Below are 13,185 nucleotides of genomic sequence, written 5' to 3'. Positions count from 1 at the left end.
ACATATACACACACGCATATATATGTGTGTGTGCGCGTGTGTATACATACATATACACACGCACACACACACGCACCAATACAGACATCTAAATACCAGGCTAGGCCTGGTATGTTTCATCATTAGAGAAAGCTGAAAGAATGAAGATAATTAAGGGCAGAACCTTTATTCCATCAAATTTTAGTACAAGAAATATCTTGGGACTGATAGTACAAGAACTCCTAGTACAATTAACAGACCTGAATGCCAAAAGGCTTTAAGTTGAGAAAAGTTTAAACAAGCCCCCAGGCGACAGGGACAAGATAACAGCCATGAACACCAACACTCAGTACTCATGCATCCGTTTTATCACACTTGCTGCCTATTCACATCGTCATCACACTTCAACACACTGCACTTTCATTACACTTGCTGCCTATTTCAAGTCTTACCGCATTGAGTCAGTCCTCAGATACTGACAACTACTCCTAATCTGCCCTGACGATACAGCCAGTGGATGTGGATTTATCGTATCTTCTTCCATTTCTAGGCAAGTTTACTAAACGGAAATAATTGCCATGACTCATAAGCAATAACCCAGAGCAGCAGATATGACGCAAGATACCAAACCCACCTGACATCACTGATGGTAATTCTCAGTTCACGAGGAGATTCAACAGCTTGGGCAGAAGAGTAAAAGGGGAAAAATGCAGACAGACGACTGAAAAGGTGACAGTAAATTCCTCCTTTGTTCAGGTTGCCAAATCACTGTTCCATATCCCTCTCCATGCTCATCAAAGTGGAATCCTAAACCCTTATGAAAGCATTGCCACGTACCTTCCTAAGGGTTATAGCCAGCTGTTGTCTCCAAACAGCTATTGGTGACTGATGGATGGTTGTAAGCTTAAGAGCTCACAATTCAGAAACAATGCTGCTGTTAAAACTATCCTAATCAGAGGTAGTTGTAAGAATATAAATTTCAACTTCCCCACAAACCTGATTGAGCAAAAGAAAATGAAATCATAGAATGGGTAGGGTTGGGAAAGACCTTTTAAGATCATCTAGTTCACAATGACATGTTCACAATGCTGCCTCTTCCATGACTTACCCTGAAGGGCAAGAGTGCAACCAGCAATGTCCCAAAGAGATGACAGAAATCCTGTTCTTACCATAAGGAGCCCTCACAACCAAAACATCAACTCAGGATGAAGATGATGCAGGCTTGGTCCTCACTTTGCCATAGCTTCTTGCAAGCTTTGTCAAGTAATTTAAGACTCTTCTAACTTGTTTAATTTCCAGTGGTCATCTATGACCTAGCCCAAAGACAACAAGCTGATGAAATGACAAAAGACTGGCTCAAATAAAATCCCGTGTTCCTATTGATAATGTATGACTCTGAAATGTTCCTTTCCCAGGAAGCCCATGCAGAGTAGGCAGCTTTTAAATTATGAAAGCAGCAGCTAACTGAACTCAGTTTAGCACAAATTCCTGCAGTATGAGAGAGGAAGTAGTTCCACAACCACAAAAAATTTACAGCAGAAATACTAATGTAGCTCTTTGTCTATATAAACATCAGTTAAGGAAATTCAGGAAGAATTTCAAGTGAATTTATGTAATTAAAAGGGACTGGGGGAAAGATTTAAATGCTGTTACTTCAAGGCATAACTTAGGGGAAACAATAAGGGAAGTTTCCTATAAGGGAAAAAAACTGTTTGGAAGATCTCCTTCTCTTAGGCAGTTTATTCCAGTTGTCCAATGCATATATTTTCCATAGCTCTCACATGTCTGGATATTTATCACTGAAAGAACACAGACTTTTTGGAGAGGCTCCTGTAGTTACCATGGTCTGTCAATAAAAAAAGAAATTATAGCCTAAACCACAAGTGACAGCGATGATTTACAACCAAGAAAAAAAAAAAAGCATAAATATTGGGAAAAAATAATAATTAGAGTGTCAGTATAAAATGAAGCTGTCCACTGAAGAGATCAGGAATGGCAGGCCATTAGGCCAGACACTAACAAAAAGCCATATATATGGTTAAGAGCAGCACAAATATATTAAAAAGTTACCTGATCACTTGCTTAGGAAAAAGTTCAAAGTTCTACTCAACCAGTCTGGCAAAAGCTTGAGAACAGGGATAATATATGTACTGAAGGCAGTAGCTGGACCACAGAGGAATATCACTTCTCCTTGAACTGTGGCAAATAAGAAGTATATTTACCAACAGAAAGAAACAAAAACAGCTGGCTCAGCGATCTGAAGCTTATCTAGAGTGTAACAAAATCAAAGACTGCAATATCCACTGCAGGCAAAGGGGAAAAAAAGAAAATAAATAAAAACATCCAAACACAAGAAAAAGCAGCAACCCTACTTCATGCTTTAATTAAACTAGCAGCACCACCCTTTGCAATTACATTCATGGTAGTAAAATGTTTGAAAGGCATTCATATAAAAAGAAAATAAAAATAAGTAGTGTGATATAATGATCCCAAGGAATGGAAGACATCAGTTATTCCCATGGCTATACAAACCTATTCACACAGCATAATCTCGAAAATACAACAAAATCTGACCCTCACCAATGCAACAGCTGCTTCTTCCAGATAGCTATGCATTGGAACAAATAGTAAGATAAAATCCGTTAGCAATAAGCTTGTCTGTGTAACCAAACACAAATCTTGACCATTACAATACAGAGTTAAAAGTGCCCCCATAAACTGAAGCTTGCCCTCATTTATAAGTTTGCATGCAAGAGCTCAGGAGATGCCATCTTGAGAAACAAGTAAAAAACCAGACATACTTTTTAAGCACACCCATTCAATGTCCCAGAGACTCCTGCTCCAAGCTGGCCCAAGCAGCTGGACTACGAAGGGCAGAGCACAGCCTGGAGCTAGGACTCTGTTCAAGCAGCTCAGCTCCATCCTTTCCACAAGCACAACCATTCTGTAGAAAAGCACCGGGTTTTGAATGGCACCACCATCATTCAAGCTGTAGCCAATGGCCAGCCCAACATCCACGGAAGCATTTTGACAGTTTTGGCTAAACAACATACTGAGGGACGGGCTTCACTAAAAATTCATGCCAGATTACTCTCCAGTAGGGCAGAACAAATATGAGCAGAATCAAGTTGCTTTGAACAGAAAAAGCACTGTTCTTGATATCCCAAAGGGAGAAATGCATCATTCCCACCCATTCCACAAACAACAGAAATAAACACTTAAGTTGTCTACTAAGAACCTGTTGTGGTTTAACCCCAGCTGGCAACTAAGCACCATGCAGCCACTCATTCATTCCCCCAACAGGACAAGGATAAAGTTGGAAGACTGAAAGCGAGAAGACATATGAGATAAAGACAGTTTAACAGGTAAAGCAAAAGCTGAACAGGCAAACAAAGAACATCAAGGAATCCATTCACCACTTCCCATCACAGACAGGTGTTCAGCCATCTCCAGGACAGCAGGGCTCCATCATGCACAACAGTTACAAAGGAAGACAAACACCATTACTGCAAACATCCCCTTCTTCATTCTTCACCCCTCTTTATATGCTGAGCATGATTCCACATGGTCTGGACTGTTCCTTTGGTCAGTTGGGGTCAGCTGTCCTGGCTGTGCCCCTCACTGCTTGTGCACCCTCAGCCTCCTCAGTGGTGGGTGGTGTGAGGAGCAGTTTAGCCCTTGACTCTGTGCAAGCATTGCTCAGCAATAACAAAAACATCTCTGTGTTATCAACACTGTTTTCAGCACAAGTCCAAAACATAGCCCCAGCTACTATGAAGAAAATGAACTCTATCGCAGCTAAAACCAGCTCAGAGCCCAAAGGGACAAATGCTTTGTTCCATTTCGTGCTTCAAAACAAATGAGCAATATAATAGAACCAGTGCGTTCAATTTTACTGAGCTGAACTACAGAATTAGGAATAGACAAAGAATTCCCCATCCCTAACTCCCAAAAGGAAATAGAAACAGCACAGCAAAATAAATGAGAGTAGGGAAGGAAACCTAATATTCTACAAATAAAAACCATTCAGATAGAAGTCTGTTGATATTACAGTAGCTCACTGTTCCTTTACATTTACTGTACTATTATCGTGGCTGTACCGTTATCAAAACCCTTGGTCAAACATACTACACCAAAATGTACCACATATAGCTCAGCCAGAAATAAAACTGACTGGGAGGTTTGGGAAGCTCTCAGTTCTGAACCCAGGGGTAAAACCAGACAGAAGGAACTCTAAGTCAGGTACTTCCATTCTACACCCACCCATCCTGTTGGGCTGCAATACTTTCTCACCTTCTTTCTCACCCCGAACCCCGGGCAGAGCTGCTGAAGTCCCACTGCATTAACAGGCCAAATTATGTTTCATCAAACTGCTGTGGAAATATACCTGGGTAAGGGCTATTCAAAACGGAAGCAAGAACACTACCAATGATCAGAAGAACCATGGCCTGACCATGATGGGTGAAACACTGAACCAAGGACTCTGGAGGCCACAAAGATGAGCAATTAAGTCATTGTCCCTGTTAGGAAAAATCACCAATGCAACTCAACAGGAGAAGCCCCTTCAGCAATATTATCCAAGGCAAATAGAGATCCTGCGTAAAGGAATACAGAAGACAAGCAATTTTGGGCTCAAACAAGATTATTTACATACAATATTCATGGGACGTTTGAGGGAAGGGCAAAAGCATGGAAAAAAAAATAAAATCAAGATGAATCACTAGGCAAGGCCTGTGCCTGATTGCCATCACCTCTGCCTTTCTGTTAAACTATGTTTAAAACTGTTTTCTGTGCTAGTGTGCTTCTTGCTTTCTGTGCACGTACACAGATCTGCAGGGAACTACAGACCAGTCAGTCTCACCTCAGTGCACAGCAGTATCATGGAACAGATCTTCCTGGAAACTATGATAAGGCACATAGACAAAAAGTGGGTAATTGGTGACAGCTAATGTGGCTTCACTAAGGGCAAGTCATGCCTGATAAATGTGGTGGCCTTCTACAATGAGGTTATGACACTGGTGGATAAGGCAAGAGCAACTAATGTCATCTACCTGGATTTGGAGAGGGACTTTTCACAAGGACATGTAGTGACAGAACAAGGGGCAATAATCTTAAAGACAGGGTAGATTCAGATTAGACATTAGGCAGAAGTTCTTCCCTGTGAGGGTGGTGAGGCCCTGACAAAGCTTGTCCAGAGAAGCTGTGGCTGCCCCATCCCTGGCAGTATTTAAGACCAAGTTGGACGGGGCTTGAAGCAACATGGTCTAATGGAAGGTGTCCCTGCTCATGGCAGAGGGTTGGAACTGAATGATCTTTAAGGTCACTTCCAACTCTCACCATTTTGTGATTCTATACCTGCTAGCAAACTTCAAATCAGACAAGCCAGAAAGTTAGGACAAGAGGTCTCAGGGTCAGATTTGGCAGAGACAGAGGGTCTGGGAGATGTGTCTAGAGACACCCATGAAATGTGATTTTCCACGAGCACTGATCCTTAAAAACAGTATACAGCTATTTGTGTCACCCACGTTACCATGGGATGCTTGGGAAAGCAGCATGCTCCCATTTGTGCAAACCTGTTTCTCTCTGACCATGCTTTCACACTGCTGCCTCCATTTATAGGGATTTTCTTTGCCACCTCACTGCAGGCACAGCCAGGGGTCAGAGACAGCAAGCAGCCCCTCTGCTCCACTGGCCCAGAATTAAGTATCTTGCAAACTATAACCCAGGCTGTAACATCTGACTCCCACCAAACAGGCAGCAGCAACAATGATACTGTGATTGCTTCTCCTGGGCCTCCCAATGCAGGTTTAACAAGACAGAGCACTGACAAGAGGAAGGCTTTGGTGCTGCTGGTAAGCTACACAGACCATGCTATTTTTAGAAAAGCTCTGTAAAGAACACATAGCAAACCCTATCCCTCAGTCACAGGCAGCTGAATTGTAACTAGCACCCCAACCAGCCAGGAAAGCTGGAAAAGCAGCAGTCAGCTGCCCTGCCTGTCCCTGCTCCCCCACAGAGGCAGCAGAAAGGCTGAAAAGTGATGCTGGCTGGAGCAGCACTCAGCAAACCAACCACCAGCTGCCTGTTACAGTCAATAAGCAAGAACATAATGGGTCTGCAGACAGCGGGCCCAAGACAAAAGGCTCAATTCCCTCTACATCCTGCAATGCCCCTCACCTCATTCAAGCACAACTCAAGGGTTCCTTCCAGGAAGCCCACAGATGAGCCAAATAAAAATGTTAAACAGCTGCACATACTGAGTATCTTCCCAATGGTCAACTAAAATAACTACAGCATGGCATTAGCTTTCACCACCAGCTGGAAACACTGCCAAAGCCTGCCAAATAGCTGCCTCCTAGCACTAGTTTGCTTTGAGAATCTCTGCAAAAAGCCTCTCTCCAGCAGCTGAATCCAAAGCTCAGAGAATCTCAAAACCACCTTTCCAAGGAATCATGCTTCATTTTCCCACACACACAGAAACTCAGATGTGAGATAGTAAATTATAAGGACTAGTATTTATTTTTCTATCTCAGCAAGTTTCTTTCCAGTTCAACAGAGGCTAAGAAATAAGACTCAAGCATCACAAAATCCAAACACCCAGTCCATTCGCATTTTCTCTTCAAAACTCCCGCACTGTCTCCTTGAAGAAATGTAAATCCAGAGGTGCAAAAGTCAACTGGCCCCAGATGAAAAATTATTTGAGAAGCTAAGACTCACACTAAGAGTAAAAAGACAGAAAAAGAGGTAAAACAAAGATGTAGCAGACCAGCATTTTACTTCATGTCTCTTGGTTCACTTCCTCATAAACTACAGCTCTTTAACATTTGACAGAGCTAGCATGGATCAAGAGTGTCTGTTAGCCCAAGCACTAAAATTCAGTGGTAACATTCAACCATCAAGGGTCCCCTGAACAGCTCAGAAGCATGTATCCGAATGACAGCAAGATTTTTCACAAGAGAAGCAAACTAATGCAGTATTGCTATTTATATTAATTTTCAGAACATCCAGCAACAGTTTACAATCAAGTATACAAGTACAGTATACAATGAAGAATAACAAGACTGAACACTGAACCTGGAATCAGAATCACGGCATAGTTGGGTTGGAAGCCAAGCTCAACCTTAAAGCTCATCCAGTTTCAACCCCCTGCCACTGTGTTTGTGCTTGCAACTGCCCCAGTCCAGGTGTAGGACCTTGCACTTGGCCTTGTTGAACTTCATGAGGTTGGCACCAGCCCACCTCTCCAGCCTGTCAAGGTCCCTCTGGATGGCATCCCTTCCCTACAGCATGTCAACCGCACCACACAGCTCTGTGTTGCCAGCAAATCTGCTGAAGGTGCATCAATCCCACTGCCCATGTGACCTAAAAGGGGACCTGCTTGTTCCCACATTCCTGATACGGTACAGATTACCTCAATAGCACTGAATGGGTTACTAAACGTGTTACAAAGACGTTTAAAAGTATTTACAGTAACAGTCTTGACTGATGCAATCGGCATTTTCCAACCTAGAAAAGGTATAGAAAGAAATCCTGTCACTTTTCTGTTTGATCTGTGTAGTCTCAGGGACAGCAGGCTCCGAATCCAAGCTTTCGGTTTCAGGTTTTACAGCAACAGGAATCTAAAAATGAAGGGCAAAGAGTCTCCAATCCATCTCTATTAAGTAGATTTTATTCCCAGAAGGCACAGCAGATAATTCTGAAGATACTTGGACAACCAAATAAAAACAAGTCATGCAGGTGGTGACTGAAAGAAGAAAATGGGGTGTCACATAGGGATGTAAGAAAAAGAGGCTTTTGTCAGAAAGATCAGCCAAAACAAACTAAAGCAAGCAAAAGCTTGGAGAGCCTGACATCGGTCTCTCCCTTAATCTCACACTGTGCATCCTTTCTCTGATTCCCTCTGCCATGAGACTAGATCCCCCTGTTAAAAGTTTATCTTCAGCTCCTTGCAGAAGCTAAGGCCTCACCTTTGTATACATTAGGAGACCAACCAAGGGCGTGGTTACAACTGCAGAGATTTCAGCACAGGGAGGAAAGCAATGCAGTCTACAACGCACCAGGAGACCCACGCTTGTGATGCACACACAGCAGCAGCATGAGAAAGCAGACTGTCACCGTCGCTGCAGCCCTTGAGGACAGGCAAGGGATGCCTGAAAATGCCCACATTATTTATATATACAATGAGTTCATACAGTGAGGAAAGAGCAGAGTGATGCTAAGTCTCTTGCACAAGTTGTTCAACCAGCAGAAAATAAGCATCCTGTGGGAACAGCCGCATTTGCCTTCCACCCTCCACCTCCCAGGCACCTCACCCTTGCAGCAACTTCACCCTCTGAATGGCCACCTGCACTTCATTAAATGAAAGATTTGTTAAATGTTTCACAAAGAAACAAACTTTGGGGAAGGTAAGTGCTCTCTATCTAGAACAGGTCCTTAGTTAAGTGTCATAGCAGCATCTATTTTCTTTTAGAAGGCTACTCTGAACTCTGTTGGAATAGAATAGAATACAAAATAGTTCAGCTGGAAGGGATCTGCATGGATCACCTGATCCCACTGCCTGACCACTTCAGGGCTGACCTAAAGTAAGACTGTTGTATTAAAAACATTGTCCAAGTACCTTTTCAACACTGACAGACTCAGGGCAGCAACCACCACTCCAGGAAGCCTGTGCCAGGGTTTGAACATCCTCTCAGCAAAGAAATGCTTCTAATATTAAGTCTGAGCCTCCCCTGACAGATGCAGCTTTGAACTGTTCCCAAGCACCCTGTTGCTGGATCCCAGGGAGAAGAGCTCAGTTCCTGCCTACCCACCATCCCCTCCCAGAGAGCTGCACAGAGCAACAAGGTCACCCCTCAGCCTCCTCTGTCCAAACAAGACCAACCCCAAGTGCTCAGCCGCTCCTCACAGGACAATGCTGCCAGCCCTTCGTAGCTTACTTGTCCCCCTCTGGGCACATCCGAGGACCTTTGTGTCCTTCTCCAACTGTGGGGCCCAGCACCTCACACAGTGCTCAGGTGAGGCTGCACCAACGCTGAATACAACAGGACAGCCCCTCTGCCCAGCTGGTCCTGCCATGGCTGGTACACCCCAGGATGCAGTTTGCCTTCTGGGTGTCAGGACCTAGTGCTGCCTCCTACTGACCCTGTTGCCGCCAGCACCCATGTCCCTTCCTGCAGGGCTACTTCCCAGCCACTCCTCTCCCAGGTTAAACCCTTGCCTGGCATTATTTTTCCCTGTGAACCAACACACTTCAAATTTTATCAGTTGATACAGTTTAGTCTAAGCTGCTGTAACTAAATATGATAAAGTAATGCACAATCCCTCTCACTCGGTTGTGCCAACATCTGAAATACCTCCCAGGGCAGACTCTGATGACCCGTTAACTTGCTCTGGACACGTGTCGAGCACCCTACGCCCGAAGCGCTGGCGAACACCCCATGTACTGGAGAACCCGGGCACGGCCAGAGCTCCCATGTGACTCAGAGAGGAACAAAGGCGGAGCGAACCACGCGGGTGATGGGCAGAAGCCCCGCACCGAGGCGGCAGCTCCCGCTGAAGCGCTCCGCCAGGCCCTTCCCCGGGATACCCCTGCCCGGGCCACACTCCAGGCCCAGGGCCCGCAGCCCGACACCGACGGAACCGCGTCGGCATGAGGGCGAGGGCGCTTTGGGGCGTGGCCACAGCAGCGCTCAGCCTATGGGAGCTGGCGCTGGTGATGTAACGCTTCCCGCCCCCTGCCATTGGCTGGAGCGGCTGTCCTTCAGGGAGCCGCCCCGCCCCGGCCGGCGCCCGTCTCTCGCCCCTGCTGCGTTCCGCAGGCAGAGACACCAGGAGGGCAGCGGGGCCGCTCTGCTGCCCCACGACCATTTCGTACCACAGCCGCCGCAGTGGCCCCAGCGAGGAGCAGACGGGCTCGGGAATCGCTGCCTTGTTCGTCCTAAACCTGCTGGTTGAATGTAAACGGCCCCGAGCACTTACAGCCTGCCCGTCCACACAGAGAGCCTGCCCCCTCACATACACAGCACCCAGCTCAGCACAGCCGCTGTGCAACGCGGCTCTGTTCTATGAGGTTCAACGAGTTTACAGCTATTGAAAGATAATAAAATTTAAAAGGAAAAAAGTGAGGTTCTGACAAGTCCCCATGTACATCCAAGCATGGAACTCAAAGCAAGCAGTAAAGAAAATAACGCCCAGGGGAACACCACACAGATCACACGTGCCCTTTTCTCTCCAGATCATCACCTTCAAAGGCATCTGCCTAATTCAGCATCCAAAGATACTGCTGAGATAAAGAATCAGGACTGCATCACTGGGAGGCAGAGCAGCACATCTTTTTCCATGGAATAACACCTCTTCACTGCTAAGGGGTAGTAAGAGTCTGCTTGCAGAGCTGCACTGACCAGAATAACTAATGAGGACCAAGCCGCCACACCAACAGCCCCTTCTCAGGACACTGCTGGCACTGGTAGGCACAGATGCTCACAAAGCAAAGCTTTTTTACCTAAATAAATTTCATACTAGAACATCTGCAGCAGGAGAGTTTACTTCAGGGAACAAATGAACCTATGTGCTGAAGACAAGAAGAAGGACATCGTATGGTTCGAGTGAACAAATGCCATCACACAAGTTTGGGTCTAATCAAGCCGCAAATTCACATGCCAAATGAAGAGCTAAAACAGAATTTTACTGTGTGATAACTAGAAGCCTGTGCTTTTTATACCCATATGTGAGACATGAGGGTGACATATGGGCAGCTGCAGCCAGTACTGGTCAGCTGCCCAGTCAGAACATCTCCTGGAGCAAGGCAGCACAACCTGGACAGGTGAAGGATCAAGACTCAGAGCCCCTGAGTTTACCCCAGATCAGCCAACGTTTTGTTTTGTGGGTTTCAGCAGTGACTCCTCTCACTGTAAGGTGGCACAAAGCTCAATGTGTCTAACAGAGGCAGCTCGCCTTCAAACCAACCAGCTACCCTTGTTCTGAAGCAGAAGACAGTAACTTAAGCCACGCCAAAGGCTTTTTTTTTAAGGAACTTCACATGTTGGGGCCTTAATTTGTCTGCAGACAGAGAAACTGAAATCCGAAGAAAGAAAACTAGAACAGACTAAATCTTACTTTTTATACAGGAGAGTACAGAAAAGCCTGGAAGGAAATTTATCCTTCTGTGTCATGATCATCATTATCAAATAAAGCATACTGAAAAGACTACAGAAACTGAACCTCAGCTTTAATCCTCAATGTTAGCACAAACCACAGGAAAAAAGCACTTAAGGTTATCATAAGAAACATTGTGGAGGACAGAATTAAAGCTTTGTAAGATGCCCTCCCTTTGCAACCCAAACCATACAGCTTCACCAGAAAAGGCACGTTCTTACCAAGCTATGCTAGGATTTGGCCTAAGTTAACAAAACCAAGACAGCTTTCAAGCAAGCAAAGGTGAGGAACTGCAGGGAATTACTGACCTTACTTTGACCTCCAAATTTACATCAGAATAAACGACTCTTTCACCACCACAGGAGCTAAAACTACCCTGTGTCTAGAATAATGCATAAAGCAGACTAATGCTCAACCCTGAGTCATCTGAGAAAAGCTACATCAGCGCTTGTGCCGCAGCACTGGAATGAACGTTTTCTGTCTTTCAGCAACTCCCAGAGCAGGTTTCACTGAGCCAATATGAAGCAGAAACCAGTTTGCGGAGACAGTTCCCAAGATAAACAGAGCACAGCAAAAAATGGAAAAAGGGAGAGATCCCAACCAGCAAGATCTCATCTAATTGTGCCTTCATACAGGACAACTCCGAAACACATGCTGAGAAATGAATGCGAACAGGACAAGCCAAGAAACAAGTCTGCATGAACTGGTTATGCTTTATCCTAACTGAAGACATCAAAGCAAACCAAACCGAGGCATAATTCAAAAGATGATGAGATAGGTCCATTGCCTGCCACACTCCCCAGCAAACACCAAGCAAAACCTAGTCATTGCTTTTCATCACACCCAGAGCAAAAGACCTGTGAAACGAGATATACATTGTAGTGCTGGAGACGCTCCCCGCTCCACACAGCGACAACAGCTGGCTGTGACACTGCCCATACAGAGCTCACAGCACAACGAATGTACAGGGAAAAAAGCAAACCATGTTTCAATCACAGTGTTCCCGAGACCGAGGAGAGGCAACCCCAGACCTCCCGGCTGCCCCGGAAGCACGACAAACCCCAGCTACTGGGGCCCGAGGACAGGTGGAAGGCGGACAGCCGGCAGGGCGGGACAAAAGGCCACCCGGCTGCCGCCCCCCCCGCCCGGCTCGCCCGGGGCTCCCCGGCGCACCCAGCGGTCCAGCCCTGAGACCCGGCCCCCAGCACTCACCTCCTCGCGCCGCTTCTGCCAGCGGCCGCACGGCGACTCCTCGAGGATCTCGGACTCGTCCTCACTTTCCTCTTCCTCCTCCTCCTCCGGGGGCGCCGCGGAAGTCACCGGCGCAGACACTGAGGTCATTCCCGGGCCAGACGACGCAGACTCCGGCTTCGAGTCAGAGCCACCGCTCGGCACCTGCTTGGACTCGCCCTCCGACATGCTGCGGTCGTACAACCTGCGAACCAGAGGGGTGAACCATGAAGCGAGGGGAGGCGGCAGTAGGACCAGGCCAAGCCCACCAGGCCGGACCGGGCCGCGCCCGCCGGGCCTGTCAGCCAGAGCCGCGCCCCGGGCCTGCTGCCAGAGCCCGACCGAGCCGGTTCAAACCCAAAGCAGAGAACAACGGAGGAAGGGTGCGAGTAAAGCACAAGGACTGAGCGGGAGAAGCCAGGGCCGCACACTTACCGAGCTTGCCCGGCACCTCCCGGTCCCCAAGCGCGTCGCTACTCTGCCGATGGGCCGCCGCCGCCAACCGCCGCGCTGCGTAACGCGCCGTCTGAGGCGGAGCCTCCCACCCAACAGCCAATCAGAGCCCAGGAACGTGCCGTCAGCCTTCACGAATTGGCCGGTGGGCGGAGCTCCAGAGTACCTAATACGCTAGAGGGCGCCCGCGTGCTCACGGCGAGAAAGGCCGTGGGGCGGGACGACTTGGCTCCAGACGATTAGCCAATGAGAGCCCAAGTCAGCCTCCGCTGATTTGTCACTGGGCGGGGCTAGTTTCTATAAAGCGGCTGAGGCCCGCCCTCCACGCATCCGTCAGTGTCTGTACAGTCTGAGCGTGCTGGCTTTTGG

At 47.0% G+C, this 13,185-nt stretch overlaps 1 protein-coding gene across 4 annotated transcripts in view; it reads right to left on the bottom strand.

Moving 5' to 3' along the window:
- Positions 1-12,957, bottom strand: part of NRBP1 (nuclear receptor binding protein 1) — a 39,495-nt gene extending 26,538 nt beyond the window's left edge. For 3 of the 4 annotated variants that reach the window (XM_061350289.1, XM_061350293.1, XM_061350291.1), the window contains exons 1-2: positions 12,799-12,957; positions 12,346-12,568 (exon numbers count right to left, since the gene is read on the bottom strand). In XM_061350289.1, coding sequence (XP_061206273.1) covers positions 12,346-12,552 — 207 coding nt within the window. In that variant the 5' untranslated portion in view covers positions 12,553-12,568; positions 12,799-12,957. Of the gene's footprint in view, positions 1-12,345; positions 12,569-12,794 lie in introns of all 4 variants that reach the window. The other variant, XM_061350290.1, reaches the window with a different exon arrangement.
- Between the last annotated feature and the right edge of the window lie 228 nt (positions 12,958-13,185).

The sequence above is a fragment of the Neopsephotus bourkii genome, unplaced genomic scaffold (genome assembly GCF_033783945.1).
Source record: "Neopsephotus bourkii isolate Nb327-2 ecotype Australia unplaced genomic scaffold, CSIRO-AGI_Nbou_v1 NB_481, whole genome shotgun sequence".
NCBI classification, from domain to species: domain Eukaryota; kingdom Metazoa; phylum Chordata; class Aves; order Psittaciformes; family Psittacidae; genus Neopsephotus; species Neopsephotus bourkii.
Note: the sequence above shows the minus strand (reverse complement) of the source record. Positions and strands in the feature narration are given on the sequence as shown.